At 32.2% G+C, this 19,168-nt stretch overlaps 1 protein-coding gene across 1 annotated transcript in view; it reads left to right on the top strand.

The window, feature by feature from the left end:
* The first annotated feature begins 406 nt into the window (after nt 1-406).
* The window catches only part of LOC136978627 (DNA-directed primase/polymerase protein-like), a 30,158-nt gene continuing 11,396 nt past the window's right edge, over nt 407-19,168 (top strand). The window contains exons 1-6 of the mRNA XM_067274366.1: nt 407-502; nt 596-687; nt 3,531-3,604; nt 7,336-7,409; nt 8,874-9,020; nt 15,806-15,956. Coding sequence (XP_067130467.1) covers nt 667-687; nt 3,531-3,604; nt 7,336-7,409; nt 8,874-9,020; nt 15,806-15,956 — 467 coding nt within the window. The 5' untranslated portion in view covers nt 407-502; nt 596-666. The remainder of the gene's footprint in view (nt 503-595; nt 688-3,530; nt 3,605-7,335; nt 7,410-8,873; nt 9,021-15,805; nt 15,957-19,168) is intronic.

The raw sequence follows: 19,168 nt of genomic DNA, 5'->3' as shown, positions 1-19,168 counted from the left end.
AATCTTCTAAATTAAAGAATGGAGTACTCTGTTTATCCTATATTTAGCATATATAGAAAACCAGTTTTAGCACATTCTTGTATCAACATTTTCATTTTCTACTTGGGTAATGATTTCTAAAATTAGTAAAAATATTTTGTAAGAATACATATATTTTGTTCTTTATCCCTAACTGTATTTAAGAAGGCTAATAAATGATAAAAATAGTTTTATTTTATTGGAAAAATCTGGTATATACAATATTTTCAACATTTCCTTAATTGTTTCACTAATGAGTTTACCATTTATATAGGAACCACACCTAGAAAGCTAACTACTTGAACAGACATTATATGTGTCAGTATTGTAAAAATAAAGTAATGCACTAAAACATTATTATAAAAATGAAATTTTATGGCATTATAGAAATATTAATAGATATTATGCATTTACATGTTATTTATATTTTCATAAAGGAGTAAACCAAAAGTTAAACGAAATTCCCATGAATTGATTCGTGAAGGTAAGAAAAAAAATTGTGTAAGTTTTATAACTTTTTAAAAAGAAATCATAAATGAAATTTCACATTCTAAATAATTTAAAATTATATTTATAGGGACACCTTGCAAAATTTATTTTGACTTGGAATTTAAACAAAAATATAATCCTAATGCTGATGGAAATAAAATGGTGAAAATATTTATTCAGGTATATTTATATATTTTAATTAATTGGGAGATGATAAAGTTAACAAAAATTAATAATAATGTAATAATAAACAGATTAGTCATAACTGAAATTTATTCTCTGAGAATAAATTAAAGTGTAGTTTCTGTTTCTACTAGCTTTACCATGCTGATATTTTGTTCTTGTATTATCATCATGATCTATTATTACTCATGATGATAACATTATCCAATTAACATATACTGAACTAATCTTTACCAAAGGCACCGGTACATTGTTAATTTATGATGTCATCAGCAGACAGCATATGATTCTTAGTAAGATTGTGACATACAACCATTCAGAAACAATTGAAGATGCTATTTCCATTCCACAATGCATGCCATATTTTGATAAACATGAATGGTAGTCATAATATTAAGATATTCTGATTGAAGAATTAATTAAACTTGATTCGATTTACCTGGTAATCATAATTAAAGTTTTCCTATTTAGAGGACTCTATCTCTAACCAATAAGCTGATTGACACCAAACTTTATGTACACACTATTCAAAGCATATGGAAAAGGATTTTGCAAAGAAAAATTTTAGTTTCAAAATTATCTGCTCCAGGGTAAATGGCACAAAATAAAATAACAGAAACATAATGAAGAAGCCTTTATTCATTCATTTAGGACCATACTAGTACATGCTGTACAGATTGCTGTGATGCAGGGAATATTTTGCATCTAAACAATAGGGAACACATTGTTTAAGTGTGAAATTTGAAGACTCATCCCTTTCCAGGTTGAACTTCTAAAGATCCAGTTGTCTCAAATCACGCTACCATTATCCTGACAGCCTAAGAAGACTGGTCTGAAGCATAAGTTCATACAACGGTGATATTTGCGAACAGTAGCCATAGCTTACCCTGACTTTCACAATTAATGCATTGCTCTGGTAGAGTGATGGCCATCATAGCTATAACTGATAAAATGGCATGCACTAATTGTAAGCATTTTTATACCCAGTCTTGGCTGCATTCCATGTGGTTATATCTAACTTTTTTGCTTGCAACACCATTTATCCTATAGCACAGGGGTGGCCAACTTTTGTATACATAAGATCTACTTTTTATCTTAAAAATGCGTCGCGATCGACTTGTTGTCATAGGCATAGTGTAAGTGGGGAGGGGGAGATGTGAAATACATACTATGTTTATACACTGTGTTTCAGTACGTGGTGCACTGCTTGTGAGTCGAGTCATAACTGCATGCATACTGTTGTGTTCGGTTACAAATATAATACATTAAATCAGGTCATCACGAGTGATCGACCAAAATTGGCTTGGCGATTGACCGGTCGATCGCCATCGACTTGTTGGCCACCCCTGCTATAGCAGACAAAATGCATGCATGGCAATCACCATGTCCTGCCATTAATATCTAACATTGCTTCATTTATGACAGAGACTGGACTGTTACAGACTGGCAGTGTATTGTCTTTAGTGATGAATCCTGGTTCTGTTTAGAAATGGATGTGTTAGTATGGAGGACTGCTGGTGAGTGCTTCAATCTTGCCTTTACAGTTGAGCAGCACACTATGCCTACTACTAGTATGCTGATCTGGAGAACCATTATGTATGACAGCCAGCCACTTCTTGTACAAAGGACATTGATGACAAAGCAATATATTCAGGAAATCCTGTGTTTGCTGTTATGTCAGGCAACATATTTTTCGGTAAGGTAATGTTTGGCTAAACACAGCAGAAAACATTCCTAGGAATGTCTGTCACATTGCCACATTTCCTTGGTTTGGTCAGTTTCCAAATTTGTCACCCATTAAGCATTTGTGGGAGCAGATGGGATTCCAGTTTTGGCCATAAAAGACAGGGGTCACCAAACTTTTTTCACAGTGGGTCAGATAACTGAGAGAATGATGAGTATGGGCCACATAACCATTTTGTTCAATACAGTATACTGAACACACAAAAAATAAAGGAAACTAACATGTTTATTACCAATACACAAACATGATCACTGCAGCAAGTTTGTAATCGCTTTTCTTAGAAACTTCATTGCAGGTATGTACACAAAAAGCACTCTGATATTCAAAGTCACAAAAAGTAGCCAAATTTTTCATTTCACTGATTTTCCTAAAAATTATATTACTGTCAAATGCAAATATCAGATTGGACCAATTTTGGCATTATTACTTACACTTATTTTAATTTTTCTACATAGTAAGTTCATCTACAATCTATGATGTTTCCATATAAATAATTGTTTTAGCTCATTTGTGATACAGTTGGCAGCGGGTTGGATCTGGTCCATGGGCCGTAATTTGGTGACCCCTGATATAAGAGTATAAAAAAGTTGGAATGGTAAGTACATCATCTATGGAGAAATCTGTCACAAGTTAGCATACAGTATCTGTATGCCTCCATGTCCAACCATATTGCTCCATGTGTCCATGCAAAAAGAGATCCTACAAGGTGTGTTTTTATTTATATTATTGTTGCACAGAAAATTCTCCCTTTTCTATGATATGATATTTTAATTATGTATTACAATCATCATTATATTTGCACTAATAAAGTTTCATTTGATTCCAATGCCTACTCCTTGGTGCATAACTTTTTTGTCAATGACTGTAAATTAAATCAAATGATAATTAGAATGGCATGATTTTTTTGAACTGTTTTTGTTAATTTGATATGAATTTGTCAATTAAAGTAATTAATTTTGAAATTGTATTAAATAATATTTAATATAATTATTTGTATTGTATTAGTTTTTTTTATTAAATGTTATATTGTAGTTAAAAAATTACATTTATTGATTAACAATTTAACATATATTATTTTTTAAAACATGATTTTTAGTTTGTTTGTTGGGCATTGAAGAGTGTGCATAATATATCATGTGACATTTCGAATGTTTTGTGGCTTTCTTCAAGGTAAGTTTTTTTATTAACTCTGCTTTACATTATAAAATCAATGAAACAAAATTTTAATATTCACTAATTCTGAGAAGTATAAATGATTACATTATGACATTGAAACGATATGTAATTTTTAAAAATTTATCAACTATTTTAAAATTGTGACTTGGTTGAGCCCTGTTTTTCTTTTTGTTTCTCTTTCTTCCACCATTTTTCTTTCATAAACTTCACTTCCAGCTTTTGTTCTCTTGACCTCACTGTGATTGGTTGACCCAATGGTCTAATGTGTCTCTAGGGAAATGGGTGACACCAGATTGGTCAAATGGGACTGGCACGAGAGGATAGAGAGAGGAAAATCATCACTCTTTGGAGAGAGGAGCTGGGAAGGTGAGGATCTATATGTCAGCGAGTAATGGAAAGAAGACCCTTCTGGAATAACAGACTTGAGGTTTATTTATGCCAGTCACCCCCTTTTGACCATTTTCTTTTCCTGTCTAAATCAAAATCTTCTAATTTTTATCTCAACTCCATCTTGATCCAGGGCCCTTTATTTTGTAAAATTAGTTAAGATATAATTAAGCTAGACATAAATTAGATTAAGTCCTTTGTTTGTCGGCACATGGGACTCAATTGGTAGTTTTGTCAAGGTTGGTCCTGAGTATTTTTGTATTTCCCTAGTTTGTAAGTTGTGTACAATTGTTTCTTCGGAAACTATTGTTACTAATTGTCAATATTAAACTTTTAATTTATCAATGCTGAGCAATTCTTCGGACTCAGTTATTTGCTCTCAGCTACAAGATAAATATCTAAAGCATTGTCAAAATTTTTGAATTCATACTTTTAATTGGTTTTAAAACAAAGTAAGATAATAAAATAATTATTATACTGTAGAAGTTTGTTAATTCAAAGTTGATGTTGGAAGATGGCAATTACTTCAAGCACAAACTTTGAAAAGATAAAAATGCTACTAAGCATGTAAAGTATTAATTAAAGCTTTATGCCATTTACTTACTATACTTAATGTAAATCAAATGTACAGTATATAATTACCAAATAAAACCTTATATTTTGTGTTTGGGCCAGTTTTATGTGCTCCACCTTGTACTTATGCCAGTTTATTTTTGATGGTAACTCCAAAATTTGTTTTATTTTGCACTATATAAAACAAATACACAATAATTGAGTATTTGCTTTATGTACTACAGTGTTAATTATTCAGAATTATTTGATTGAGAATGAATCATAAAACTATGATCTCAGAAGAGAAACTCTTCTAAAGACAAATCTTTCAATGACACCAAATCTATCACTACAATTTAAATATAAATAAACAACAACAACTAACCCATTATATATAAAGACCAACAACTGCCGAATTATCGGGCTAGCAAATGGCTATAATAATATTAATAATTTAAGTTAATTTGGTACTAGAGTTAGGCGTTAGGCGCCATCTCTTGCTAAATTTAATAATTAGAATTTTAATTAAATAATTTAAATAAATTTAGGCCTAACTGGAAGAAAAGAATTGGCCCGAAGCGGGACTTGAACCCGCAACTTCTGCTATCCGTGCAGACACGTTACCAGTTACACTACCCGGACCTTTGGTCCGATCTCCCCTTCCAGTTGATATAAGATTACCGTACTACCATCGACGGTCATATTTAAATTATTTAATTAAAATTCTAATTATTAAATTTAGCAAGAGATGGCGCCTAACGCCTAACTCTAGTACCAAATTAACTTAAATTATTAATATTACTATAGCCATTTGCTAGCCCGATAATTCGGCAGTTGTTGGTCTCTACAATTTAAAATATTTTTACCCAAAAATAGACACAAACACAAACAAATCAGTATATAATTCAGCTTAATACAGTCAAACCTTGGTTTCGAATGCCTCACTTTTCGAATAATTTGGTTTACAAACAAAATTTTGAATGCCATATTTGTCTTGGTTGCCAAACAAGCTACTTGGCAAGAGCCAGCAACAGATTAGAGAGACACAGATGATCAACTCCATATATTTCCTGTGTTAAAGAAAATCAATGGCCTGATCAATGATCAATGAGACTATCGATTCAGAAGTTAGCAGTGCTAAGATCATCTGGCATCATTAGACATCACAACACAAACTATTGATGACATTGTTATTCAAATTAGATTTCAAAGTGCATGTGGGTAAGATACTACTTCCATTTATTTGTATGCATCGTAATTGAATTTAAATCAAATTAACTAATAAAAACTACATTAATTGGCATTTGTGTAATATAAATGACATCCACAAATCTGTGTTTAACTCAAATTAAATAACAAAGATTTATTAATTCAGTATTATGTATTATAGTATTAATGTTTAATTTAATATTTATTAATACTGTGTAGCCAGTTAATTAAAACAAAAAATAATAAAATAATATTTAAAACTCCAGTTTTTACACTGAAACTGGAGCTAAAATTAATAATAAAATCAAAATTAATTAATTTAAATTTAAATCAAAGCAATTGAAACATAATATTTCAGAAAGTGTGGATAAAGTACTTTTTGTCTGTCATGATTGATTTGGTTATATTTCATCCAGGCTGAGTTGAGTCTCTCTAGCACTTTTTTGTAAAGTGATGGTTTCAGTTTCAGTTGGTGGTGATGGAACATTTTGCTTTTAATATATATATAGAATAAATATAGATGTAGATATTATATTATATCATATATAATATTATATTGCATTTGTAGGCATTTTTATGCATGAAATACAGCTAAAATGGTAAAAAAATAAAAAAAAGACTGTTTTGGAGTTGAAAATGGATTAATCCATTTTATATTCTTTCTTATGAGAAAATTTTTTTTAGTTTTCGAGCAACTTTTAGAAATGAATTAAGTTTGAAACCCAAGATTGTACAGTGATACTTCGGTTTTCGTCGATAATCTGTCCGAAAACAATCAGCGAAATCCGAAACCAATGAAAATCAAGGCAATTATTTTCACATGAATCAATGTAAACCCAATTAATTCATTCTAGACACTCCAAAATACATACCAAAACACATTTTGTAGAGAATTAATATAGCATTAAATACTAAAAGCAATAAGAAATTAATATAAAAGACTAATCTAAAGGAAAGAAATGGAATTGTTTGGCTAGACGTGTGGGGTAATGTCTTGTCTTGTAGAAGCTAATTGGACATAAGCTTCTAGCCTATATTGCCCCATGGTAAAGTGTGACATAATTGTCATTTAACAGTAGTTGTATGCATTTATGATGGTTGTATTGTGGGAAATAATGCCTTCTGGGAGGTCCATTTAAGGGTAACTGATTCAGGCGTTACAGACATGGAGAAAACCCGGAAAACTCCACATGACTAATTGTCCTGGCAAAGCGTGAACCCACGATCTCCCAGTGTTCAGGGAACGGAAATGTTGGCCAATGGTGGGCTGTCATGGGCTAACGCTCACACAATGAGAAATAACGTCACACCAAGCCAGAAAATGTGTGGGTTGCCCTTTGTTTTTGCAAAATTAGCAGCGAGGTCACTTGGGCACGCCAATGAAATCCAAGGCAATCAACGAAAACTGAGACAAATATTTTGCAAAAAAAATCGACAAAAACCAAAACTGATGATAACTGAAGTCAACGAAAACCAAGATATTACTGTACTGTATTAATGTTAATTTTATTATAATTTGCTTTTTAACTCATTTTACTGACTACAAAAGTTAATTCATTTTAAAATATATTTTCCAGCTCAAATGAAAAGTTTAGTGCTCATCTTATATTCCAATTAAATGAATTTGCATATGAAAATAATGTTCAATTAGGTAAATATGTTAATAATTTCAATTTATTTATTATTTGTTCATAACTTTTAACCTTCTTTCAATGTAAGGTAAAGAAAATTTAAATGTTCTAATTGTTAAATTAACATAGCAGGATTGTTGTTAAAGTTAATTTTTCTATATTATATTGAATTTTTTAAAATTTTAAATCAAATTCTGTTATTAGAAAAAGGCAATAATTTTTAATAAATTATTGGCTTGTTCAAACATTGGATTAAAATACACTACAAAATCTAGGGATATGTTATCATCTTGAGCAAGTACCATATATCTGTAAACTATATGTAAGAATTATTAATAACACTGTTAATATTTTATTCCAGAGACAATATTGATTTTGTTGAAAGATAAATTAGAATTTGGTGATATCTCTATTAAATGATATGCATTTTAAGTAAATGAAACTTGATTTTCTAAATATAGTGAACCTTGATCTATTTTTTTTTTTTTTGTGTATTGTTTTCCTGGAAATATTATTCAATTTCTAGGGTACCTAAACAAATCGTATCTTAATACATGGAAATTAAACACATCAATTGTTCATCAAATTTACCATTTTCTTGTATATATTAGTTAGACTTTTTTAATCCTGAAGAATGTTAATACCAGAGTCATTGTTTTTAAGAAAGAGCAACACCACACACAAACGTTAGTATGCATCAATACTAGTAACAATGGTTGATGTTTCTGGAACATGATGTAGTAGGTAGTGGTTTAGATGCTGTAAAATTAAATGTGTAAGCTTGCAAGTGTTTTATCTGTCAAATGATATACTGGAGTGATTGATGTGATGACAATGAAGAAGCCAAGCTCAAACCAGTGCCAAGTTTTATCAAAAAACTTTGAACAGTTATGTCTATGAGAGCATTTTTTATATGCTCACAACATCATTGAAAGAGACCAAGCATACATTGTGAATATTGAATGTTTAACTAATCAGTTTATCTATATGGAGTATCACATTCCCTGAATCATTATAAAAATTAAATTTTTGGTAGAATTATAAAATATGATGGTATCATCATTAATACAAAAACAACTTCAAGTTTTCTAAAAATATAACAAATAATAATTTGCTTTACTGGAGTTTACTTCGATAAATTATTAAAGTGAACTCTACTAAAGCAGATAAATCTTGATCAAGAAAATTTCTACACTATAAATTATTTACAGAAAGATATAATATTAAATATAATTGGAACTATTATAAAGTAAAATTGTCACATTTAGCATTGATTAGGGAACATAAAATACAAGTCATTTTAATTTTGCAATATCGACTTAAAATGAATTGCTTACTGCATTTTAAATGCAGAGAAGTACCTTTTTGTAATGATACATAATTAACACAATTTACAGAGTATCAAAAGTTTTATATTAATTTTTCTTGTAATAATTTCAGAATAGATAGACAATAATTTTTATTATCTACTTGTATTTTTTTAGGATATTTTGTGAATTACATTTGTAATGAACTAGAAAACCCAACACAACCTAATGAAATTGAAATGGTCAAGAAGCCTTCAAAAGAGGAATTGAATATGCTGTTTGTTAAAAATGAGAAAGAAAATATAACATTATTTTGTGATAAAGGTAATTTGTTAATATTAGCTTTTAATAACACTTTTTGATGTTACAAGTATATGATTCTTCAGTGTTAAGATTGATTGAAAAACCTGTGTGAAAGTATAAAACATGAGAACAATTTGACACGTAGAACTTCAGTGATTTCTTTGAAGGGACAAATTTAGAACAAGCGTGCTTGATAGAGCAGACGCTTAGCAGGAAGAATCCACTGATCTCAGTGGGGACTAGCAGTGTACCTCTTCCTTTTCTTCACACTGGGAAGAAAACAGTTCAAAATTCAAAATCTCCACACTGGTTGCATAGTCTTTTTTTTTTTCATTTTCTGACCATTTTCCCACGCACTTTCACACACCACCACTACTTTGCTTCTTCCCCATCCTCTCTCCACTTTCGTTCTGACCTCTCCTTGAGACACTCTCCAATAAAACTCCCACCCTCGGTTAAACACCCAGAATTACACAACTCCTCTCCACCGAGTTGGACCCACCATGTGGTGAAGGGGGGACAGGAAAAGATGTAAGGCACACCTGCATCAATGAACACATGACTTATTGTAAATATTGATTTTGTGCATTAAATGTGAAAATAATAATGATTTTCCAGACATGTTACAGTATACATAAGATTCACAAAAGATATACATACTCCAAGCAAGAACCTGTTTTTGCTGTTTGCATCAGCCTTTAAAAAAAAAATACTGTACGTCAGTCATGCATGTTATTGAACACAAAACACATTTGCTAGCTCTAACGAAACAATGGTTGTTCAGCACAATACAATGTAGACTATGTATAGTTCACTAAATTACACTGTCTAGGAGTTTGAGGTCCTTCTAACTATTTCGATTTGTGGAATGCTAGCATGCTGGATCATCACCAGACAATTCCAGATTATCAGTTATCAGAGACTTTTCAGATGCCAGATTACCAAACATTCCGAATTTCTGGGTGTTGAATTAAATTTCTACTACTACTGTATTATTAATATACCACTACATTTAAATATCAGTTTGATCTTTTTTAAAAATTCATTTTTATTAGTTCAAATGCCTATTAATATAATAATTTAACCAGTCTGCAAGTTAACAAATTCAATGCCATTATCTGTTTAAAAATTCTAGCAAGAACCATTATGATTCAATTTTTAATTAAATAATTTTAATATAATAATACTAAAGCAATTGCTCTTAACTGAAATTTCAGAAAATTTTCTAGTAAGTACTGTAAGCTCTTCAGAAAAATTTCTATATCATAATATAATTAATGTTAAGATATAAAAGAGTAAATAATTAGAAACCAATGATTCATTACTATAACTTATTACAAAACTATTTTATATTGTTAAATTGACCTCACTGCTTGACATGAAATGTTTAAATAGAAACAAATTTCTTACAGAAAAGCAAAATGATTGATTCACAGCTTCTGTGTAGCATAACAAACACACCAAACAATCTTAAAATGCAATAAAAGCTTTACTAACTAGAGCATGTTTGATCATTTTTAACGACCTTCCTCAAGTAGAATACATAACAGAATGCCAAACAAAAGTTTAAATGCTCACATTCTAGAATATAAAATTCAAACATGACAATCAAACTGTTAACAAATAATAAAAAAGAAATGAATGCGTAACTTTAAACTAATTCAAAAATAACAACATACAAGTAATTATTTATTGTGACGATGTCACAATGCTGGGGTGCAATTTTTAATCTATTTAGTTTAAAATATAAGCTCTTTATTTTAAATTAGTACTGTAGTGTCTTGTTCCTGTACATCATACTTTTTCTTTAACATAGAGTTGTGCCAATCATGTATTAACTGCTTTCAGGGGAAAAGTTTTGAATTGAAATAACATGACTTCTGGTTTGAATCAGAAGTTTGTTTATAGTTAATCAGATCCCCCTGCCCGTAAAGTTTCCATATCTGGTTTCAGATTTCATCCATCTAACTCCATTCTCAAGATTAAGGAAAGACAGATGGATGACAGTGGAAATTTATAATTTTACAATTTTTTCAAATTGCTGCCCAAAAAAGTAAAGTAAAATAAATACCAAGAATAAACAGATAAATACATAAATACAATAAATAAATTAAAAAATATAAATAGTTCATGCCATAGTCATCATAGAGGTATTCAAAAAGGGCATGCTATAGTCACTGGCGCAGTGGATATTCAAAAAAGGACTTCCACACTACTGAAAGAGAGTTACTGTCCCTGAAGTTGACAGATTGTCCTTAATACAAAGCTTTGAAAATATGAAAGACCAATATATGTCATATGTGTCATCAGTTCCCCATCTTTTGGATAGTTCTAGCTTGGTTCGTTCCACATTTGTATGCTTCTAAGGCAGTGGCCGGGTTAGATTTCCTGATGTCATCCTGGTGCTTTTTAAATACTGTTGAAGGGATCTTAAGTGTCTCAAATTGTCACTGGGAGATGAGGGAAGACCAAACAGAATGTGGAATAGAGGAGAGAAATGCTTTAAAAACTCGTATTTCAAGAACATAATGTTTTTTGCTCCAAAAATTTCTTCTTCCTCCAAGATCCACTGTTCATTCTTCAAGTTCTGTTATTCTATCTCCCAGATCTATTCTTTTGCCAAGATCTGTTTGATCCGAACTTACCAGTGTGCTCCATGGTCATTAATCCTGCAGAAGATCATCAACAAGGGACTGTGTGCAGAAATTGGAAACATACAGCAGCATGCACTGAAACAAAATATACAACAATGTCTGCAACATTTGAATCACATATAAGTTATTGAATTTTGAAAAATACAAAAATGTCTGGTAATATGATATGATTCTGGTTCCATAGATGCCAGATTACTGAATTTCCACTGTAATGTTTTTCATATATCTCTTTAACTATTATTAATTAAAAAATTGGAACTAATGTTCAATTTTTTATATGAGAGTTTATTGTAAATGTTATATAATGATTAAATTTGCAATTGCTTTTATTCCAAAATCATTAATGAATGATCAACATACTGAAATGAAATATTCAGTTTTATATCAAAAATGAATTAATAAATCAAATGAAACAGGAGGATTTATATACATTGTATATTAATTTTAAAAAATTTTTAGTTGAGACTTGTTAATTGCACAGTAGATTTTAGATGATGTATACCAGCGGTGGGCAAGCAAGAGTTCAGTGGGAGCCGAAATGTAGGTTTTGTAAAATGCATGGGAGCTGCAGTTCTGTACTGTCTTGGTGGATAGTATGATAAGGCACGTGATTTTATTATATAATATAAATATAATATAAAACAAATATTGAATTTTTTTAATAAACATATTTTCACAAAATTACAAAAATAAAATTGTAAGAAAAATAATAAAAAACAGAAATTAACACTTTCAGCAAGAGCCACATGTAACTCAAAAAGAGCCGCATGCGGCTCTTGGAGCTGCATTTACTCACATCTGATATATACACTGGTGGACAAAACCTAAGGACGAATGCTATTTTCAACAATTACAGTTAGAAAGTGAATCGCAGCAGCCTGTTGAAATATGTACAGTGGAACTCTGGTTAACGAACTTAATCCGTTCCATGAGTCCGTTTGTTAACTGAAGCAATTTTACCCATAGAAATTAATGCAAATACAATTAATTTGTTCTAGCCATAGGTATTTTTGTAATTTTATTTGTAAAATGGGTTTTCTTTGATGAAAATATAAGAAAATGTAGTATCTGCCATTACAGCAACAAATATGTAAACTTTATTTAATAAAGTAGCACTGTACATATCTTTGTTTCTACAGAGCTTAATGCTTGGAAGAGGAATCCCCCTCCATAAAAATATCAGGTAGCACTGCATTGGGAGATTCTTCGAGTTGAGGTCTCTTTTGATAAGGAACAAGAAAGTGGTCTAAAGTTGATTGTCTTACTCTCTTAATCAAAATTTTTCTAAAATGTGCTAGCATAGTGTCGTTCATTAAATTAATGACCCTATTAGCCACAACTTTGTTAGGATGGTGCTTCAAATAAATTCCTGCACATCATTCCATTTTCTGCAAATTTCCTTGATCTCAGCACTGGTGATTTCTTTCCTAGCCTCTTCCTCTGACAAATGCTCTTCTTGTAAGACTTTCATCTGTTCTTCCTGCATGGCAACCAGCTCTTCTGTCGTTAGTTTATTTTGATGGTCTTTCAGCAACTCCTCCACGTCTGCATCATTTACCTCTACTCTCAAACTCTTGCCAATGGACATGATTTCATGCACTACATCAGGAGAGCTCTCTTCTTCAAATTCCTGAAAATTTCACTCTGGGACACAAGTTGGCCAAAGTTTCCTCCAGGCCAATTGCAAAGTGTGGTGAGAGACCTCACTCCAGGCTTTGTCAGTAGTGTTGATACAATGCAGGATGTTAAAATGCTCCTTCCAAAAAGCTCTTAAGAGTTAAGTCAGTATCATTGGTAACCTGAAAACACCTGGTGAACAATGCCTTGGTATACAGCTTTTTAAAATCGGACTATCGTAGGACCAGCGATATACGCTGCTCCTCAGTGCCAGGGGAAAATACTGTAGATAAACCATTTCCAACCACCTCAAATATGTAAGCATCTTCCTGTTTTAATAAACGATTTTCACTGTAAAATTCTTGTCATCTTTGTCTCCACCACCACCACCACCACCACCAACATACAAATGGACCCTAGACCATCATTGACGCATGATTAACTGATTCCCCTAAAAGTTGGCAAGCTTACAAATTTGACACAAAAAGCCGTTAAGTTCGTTATCCAAATTTCGTTCATTACCAAGACAAAATTTTTGCAAAATAAAAGTTTGTTAACTAGTTTGGTTGTTAACTGAGGTTCAATTGGACTCTGTTATGTAAAACCTATGCAAATGTTTGAAGTCTGCACGTGTCAGTCACATGATAGCACATGAGATTTCAAGCAATCTGTGCATGCAGTCAGTTTTTGTTGGATGTGAAATTTGAACAGGAAGGAGTGAAGTTACAATAATAAAATTCTGGACATGTCTTCCAGGCATCATTTAGATGATTTTACTCGTGGAAGAATAATCAGAAAGCTGGAAGGAGGATGGAAAATAACGGATGTTGCACATGAATTTAACATTGCGCACAGTATTGTTTCTAGACTATGGGCAACATTTCAAAGTAGTGGAATGTGCAGCAGGCACAATGGGGAGGTCGTCATAGCAGTACAACATCCCAAGATCAGTATATTGTTCTTTCAGCGAAAAGGGACTGATGCAGCACAGCTGGTGAACTGGCAAGTCATTTACAGGCAGCCACAGGAACTAAGATATCTCGTAAAACTGTTGCAAGATGTTTTTGAAAGAATGGACTATATGCCCGAAGACCAGTTGTGTGTGTCCCACTCTCAAGAGTTCACCAAAAGCACCTGTTTGCAATGGTGCTGTCTGCATTGCAATTTGACTAATGATGACTGGGCTAACATGCTCTTCTCAGATGAGAGTAGATTTGTTCTATTGTGTGATTCTAGATGGCAGTTGATATGGCATGAGGTTAGCAGTGCTTATCGTCCCGTAAATATTCAGGAAAGGGATCGATATCTGACTTCCAACATATCATGATATCATGGTGTGGGCAGGCATCATAGTCAATGGCCATACAGACCTATATGTGGTTGACCAAGGGACCATGACTGGCCAACAGTATGTTGACGAAGTTCTTCTTCTACGTGTTCGATTTTTCCGAGGTTCTGTCAGTGAAAAGTTTCATTTTATGGATGATAACGTGCCTTGTCATCACACACAAGCTGTAAAGGAGTGTCTTGACAGCGAGGATGTTCATCACATAGTCTGGCCAGCCCGTTCTCCTGACCTGAATCCAATTGAAAATGTATGGGATGTCTTGGGGAGACATGTTGCTGGTTGACAATATCCACTGACAAACAAGGAGACCCTCATCCATGCAGTGAAAGAGGAATGGGACAACTTGCCTCAGCAGCTCCTGGATCATATTGTTCTGCGTATGCCACGTCGTGTACAAAGTTGCATTGCACTTCACGGTGGCCATATCCCTTCCTGACATGACGTTCAGGATTGTTTGCAGTAAATATTGTGCATTTTTTTGTACAACCATGTCTTCAGACAATATGCACCTTTTACAAAAACACCTTTTGACATCCTGGTACTTCCTTTAAACATAATTATTATATTAAATCATGTTGAACATGCTGTCAATACTATTGTTTTCTTCTTGGTCTACAACTACATGTAGTTTTTCATATACATGCCCATTTCTTCTTTGTCCTTAAGTTTTGTCCTCCAGTGTATGTTTTGCCATTTTTTTAATGTTAAAAATTTGCCTATATCCATTGTATAACTCCAAAGTAATAAGTTTAAATAAGTTATTAATTAGCAATGTACAGTATCTGCATAGTAAGTAGAAGTTGCAGTTTTGATCCCACTCCAAATTGATCTTTTTTCTAGAATAGTCTAAATTAATTAATTACTTTCTTGTTATTCATTCTGATTGTTAGTTATTAATAAGTGTTTATTGCTTTAATGATACTTTGTTAATTTTGATTAATTGTTACAAATTCATATCCTTTTCTTTGAATTAGCTTATATATGTGGAAGAGATGTAGAGACTTGTCTCTTCATTGTTTCCAGAGTTAACTGAATTTGTTTTGAATCTGTTTTGAATATTTATAATTTTTGTTCTGGTTTTGTTGTTCTTTTATGATTAACATTTTTATGCATTAAATTGACATTGTTATTGATATAAGTATATAACATTAATTAAGTATTTATATAATTTTTATTTTTAAATTTAGCTGTTTACTACAGAAATAAAAATTTTAGATTATTTTTGTCAACCAAATTTGGAGATGAAAGACCATTTTTATTATCAAAAGAAAATAAGTATTGCTTATTAAATAAAATGGAAGTTGATATATTTTTGGATTCTTTAATAACATATTTTGAGTAAGTAGAAATAAATGTATTTTTACAATTTATTGAAGTAATTTGAATATTTTATTCATTTGTTATTTAACTATTAAATTAAGTTGTACATTAAAAGTGACTAAAAACTTTTAAATTCCAGCACTTAAACCAAAAATTTAATCATGAAAATGTTTTCAACCATGGCATATGCAAATAGTCTGATGAGGTATCAGGCTATTTGAATAAAATCATTTTAAACAAATTGGAATACTTTTTTAAAAAATTTTGGAGTATATCCATGATTTGTCAATTTTAACATAATTTCAATCTTTATGTATGAGGTTTATTTAGAAACCACAGGAACATTTACAATGATACAATTGTAGATAATAATTAGCATAGATCAATGAAGAACATGTTGCATGTGTGAAAGGTATGATACACACAACAAGGAGACTAGACAAAAAAACCAGTCAATTATGCATTTATTATACAAATTTTGAGGGGGCAGATTACAGATTCCTGCTTGTTGGAAAGTACAAAATGTAGTTACAGCCACACTCCAATCCTTATTGAGTTTCTTCTGACAAGATGGTAAATGCATATGTACTAAAAACTAAACTATGAACTAATTACAAACTAAGATTGAGAAGAGAAGAATGATAAGAATAAGGATCAGAATGGGACGGTACTGGTATTTTAAATGTAGTTTATCGGGCAACTGTTGATGCTATGCTCAATTTCAAGGTGACCGGTCAGTTAGATTTGTCCAATCCGTTGTCATTGATGAGTATATGATATCTGTCTGGGAATTGACATTTCGGGAAGGCTTCTCACATGTGGGGAAAAGTTCTTTAATTCGTTTATCTGCCCTTATTAATCTTGTAGCTGGATTCCAATACTGTACATGTTCCCTTACACATGGTCACAAATTCAGTACACTTTAACTCAGAAGAAAGTCTGATTTTTCTTACTGGTTCCAGTATTTTACTAACTTGTAACTTCTTGTTACAGCCCTGTTCAGGCAGTTGTTCCTACTGCTACTTATAGACTTTAGTCAATAGCACTCCTCAATCATGATCCCATGTCTACACTCTTCAGTAACCAAAACCTAACTGACCCTCAAACACTCCTATGGGCTCCCTTGTGTGGGACCTGTTATTCACCCCTCTCTTCTTGTTGCCAATCAGGACCCACCAAAGGTAAGGACTGTGCCATGTGACAAGAAAGGCATTAAGTAGAAGTGAGAAGAAATAAAGGAAAGGGAAATGGAGCTCTTATACTATATACAATTACAGTAGAGTGTAGTGCTCCGCCACTATTGTTTTTTGTTTTTAATTAATATATATGTATTCATATTTGTGTGTAATAACCTTCCGTCATTAACGGAAATCGTGTCGGGATTTCTTTGTTCTCTTGTTACGCGAATCACATTTGTGGTCATCACAGCGGTGAAATTGATTGGCCTGGAGAGGATCACGTGTGTAGCAAGTACCCGGATGGCGGGAACTATAAAAGCACGTGTCACACTGGATAGAGACTTTTTTTTGTTCCTTCGAGAATAGAAGAGGATCGGAATAGACTTGGAAGCTCCCATTTGAACGACGAAGGGAGGTGAGGTAAGAATCGGATAGTAATGAATGAAGATTGAACCATTCTGTACGTAAAGGAAAATCCAACCGCATCGTCTAGGAATTGATCCCAACTGACGAATAATTTACGTAGAACTACACGTGAGGATTAGGCCTACTTACTGGGACAACTAGTTCACGCTCGGAGCTTTAATCATTTCGTTATTATTTCATTTTCCATCAAGTGTTGTCAACAAAGAACGCCAATTTTGTCAACTAAGCATATCGATAGAATACGACAACCTGATGTTTTGTATATTTGTAAGAATAGTGTTTTGTATATTTGTAAGAATAGTGGTTAAGTCTGCAAGACAACAAGTGTTTAGTATATTTGTAAGAATAGTGTTTAAGTCTGCAAGTTGTTTGTCATTTTAAAAGTTTTTTTTAATTAAATTTATTTCATTGTCCAACACGTGTCTTTAATTGTAAAGTCCTCAATCACATTACCCAACAAACAGACTGGCTACATTCGATATAGCTGTGGTCAACACAAGAGCATCGATCAACCAAAACATTGGTTGGTCGATGCTCTACTGTAATTGTATATAGTATAAGAGTTCCAGTCAGCAAATTCAAATTTCCGCTAGTGTTGTGGTGCTGCCATATTTGGCTATGTCTTGGGCTATTTGAATATTATTTTTGTTGGTGTGCATGTTTTAGCTGGCAGCACTGGCGCGAGCATGAGAGGGTACTTAAGGACATGCCAGTATTTGAACAAGGCTTTTCCCCCATTATGAGTGGTGAGTTTTGCTTGTTTTGTGTGGTGTTTTTCTGAGGACAGGAACTGTGTTGGGACGTGTGTTGTGCTGAATCAGAACGTTTTTGATACTAGATTAATTTAACTTCCGAAATATAATTTTTTTTTTGTTTTTATATTTTTCAATATATTTATTTTGTTTGTGCAAAATAAAGAAATTATTTTTAACAATACAATAGCCATCATTATTATTTTTAAAAAAATTTTCATTGGGCTTAACATCAACGAAAGTTCAACGTGAAGCGACATGCAATGGAGAAAAATTTCAACATTGGATAGGTTAATATATATTTTTGTACATGATCAGTTATCTGAACAACCCCAGTCCTGAATTGTTTTGGATAATCGATGTTATACTGCAGTGGTTCTCAATCCATGGTTCGCGGAACATGGGTGCTCTGTAAAGCCACTTCAAGTGTTCTGCGAAAAACAAATATACAATTGAAAATCGTTGCAAAAGAAAAATCAATACAATGTAAAATAATTTTTGTATGGGAATGTAAATAGCAAACACCAATGTCATCATCTACTAGACTGAGTGCACTTGATTTCAAAAAGGTTTGTCCCCCCTACTTTAAAGCTGATGTATAGTAAGTGTTCCATGGAAAACAAATGTCAAAGTTTAGTGTTCTGTGGAAAACAATGTGAAAGTTTAGTGTTCCCCAACTTCAAAAAGATTGAGAACCACTGCTCTACTGTATGTACAACAAAAATATATATGGCAGACAACCACACATGTTAGGATAGGGAATAAACAATTACACGTCTAAGATCTTACAAAATGCTCACTACATGCATGATATAGCATCATTGTTTTTTAGTTGATGGATTTGGCCTTTAAGGACAATTTATATATTTCTAAC

The sequence above is a fragment of the Centruroides vittatus genome, unplaced genomic scaffold, assembly GCF_030686945.1.
Source record: "Centruroides vittatus isolate TY-2023 unplaced genomic scaffold, ASM3068694v2 contig_549, whole genome shotgun sequence".
Taxonomy (NCBI): Eukaryota; Metazoa; Arthropoda; class Arachnida; order Scorpiones; family Buthidae; genus Centruroides; species Centruroides vittatus.
The sequence above is the reverse complement of the archived record's forward strand: the minus strand, read 5'-3'. Positions and strand labels throughout refer to the sequence as shown.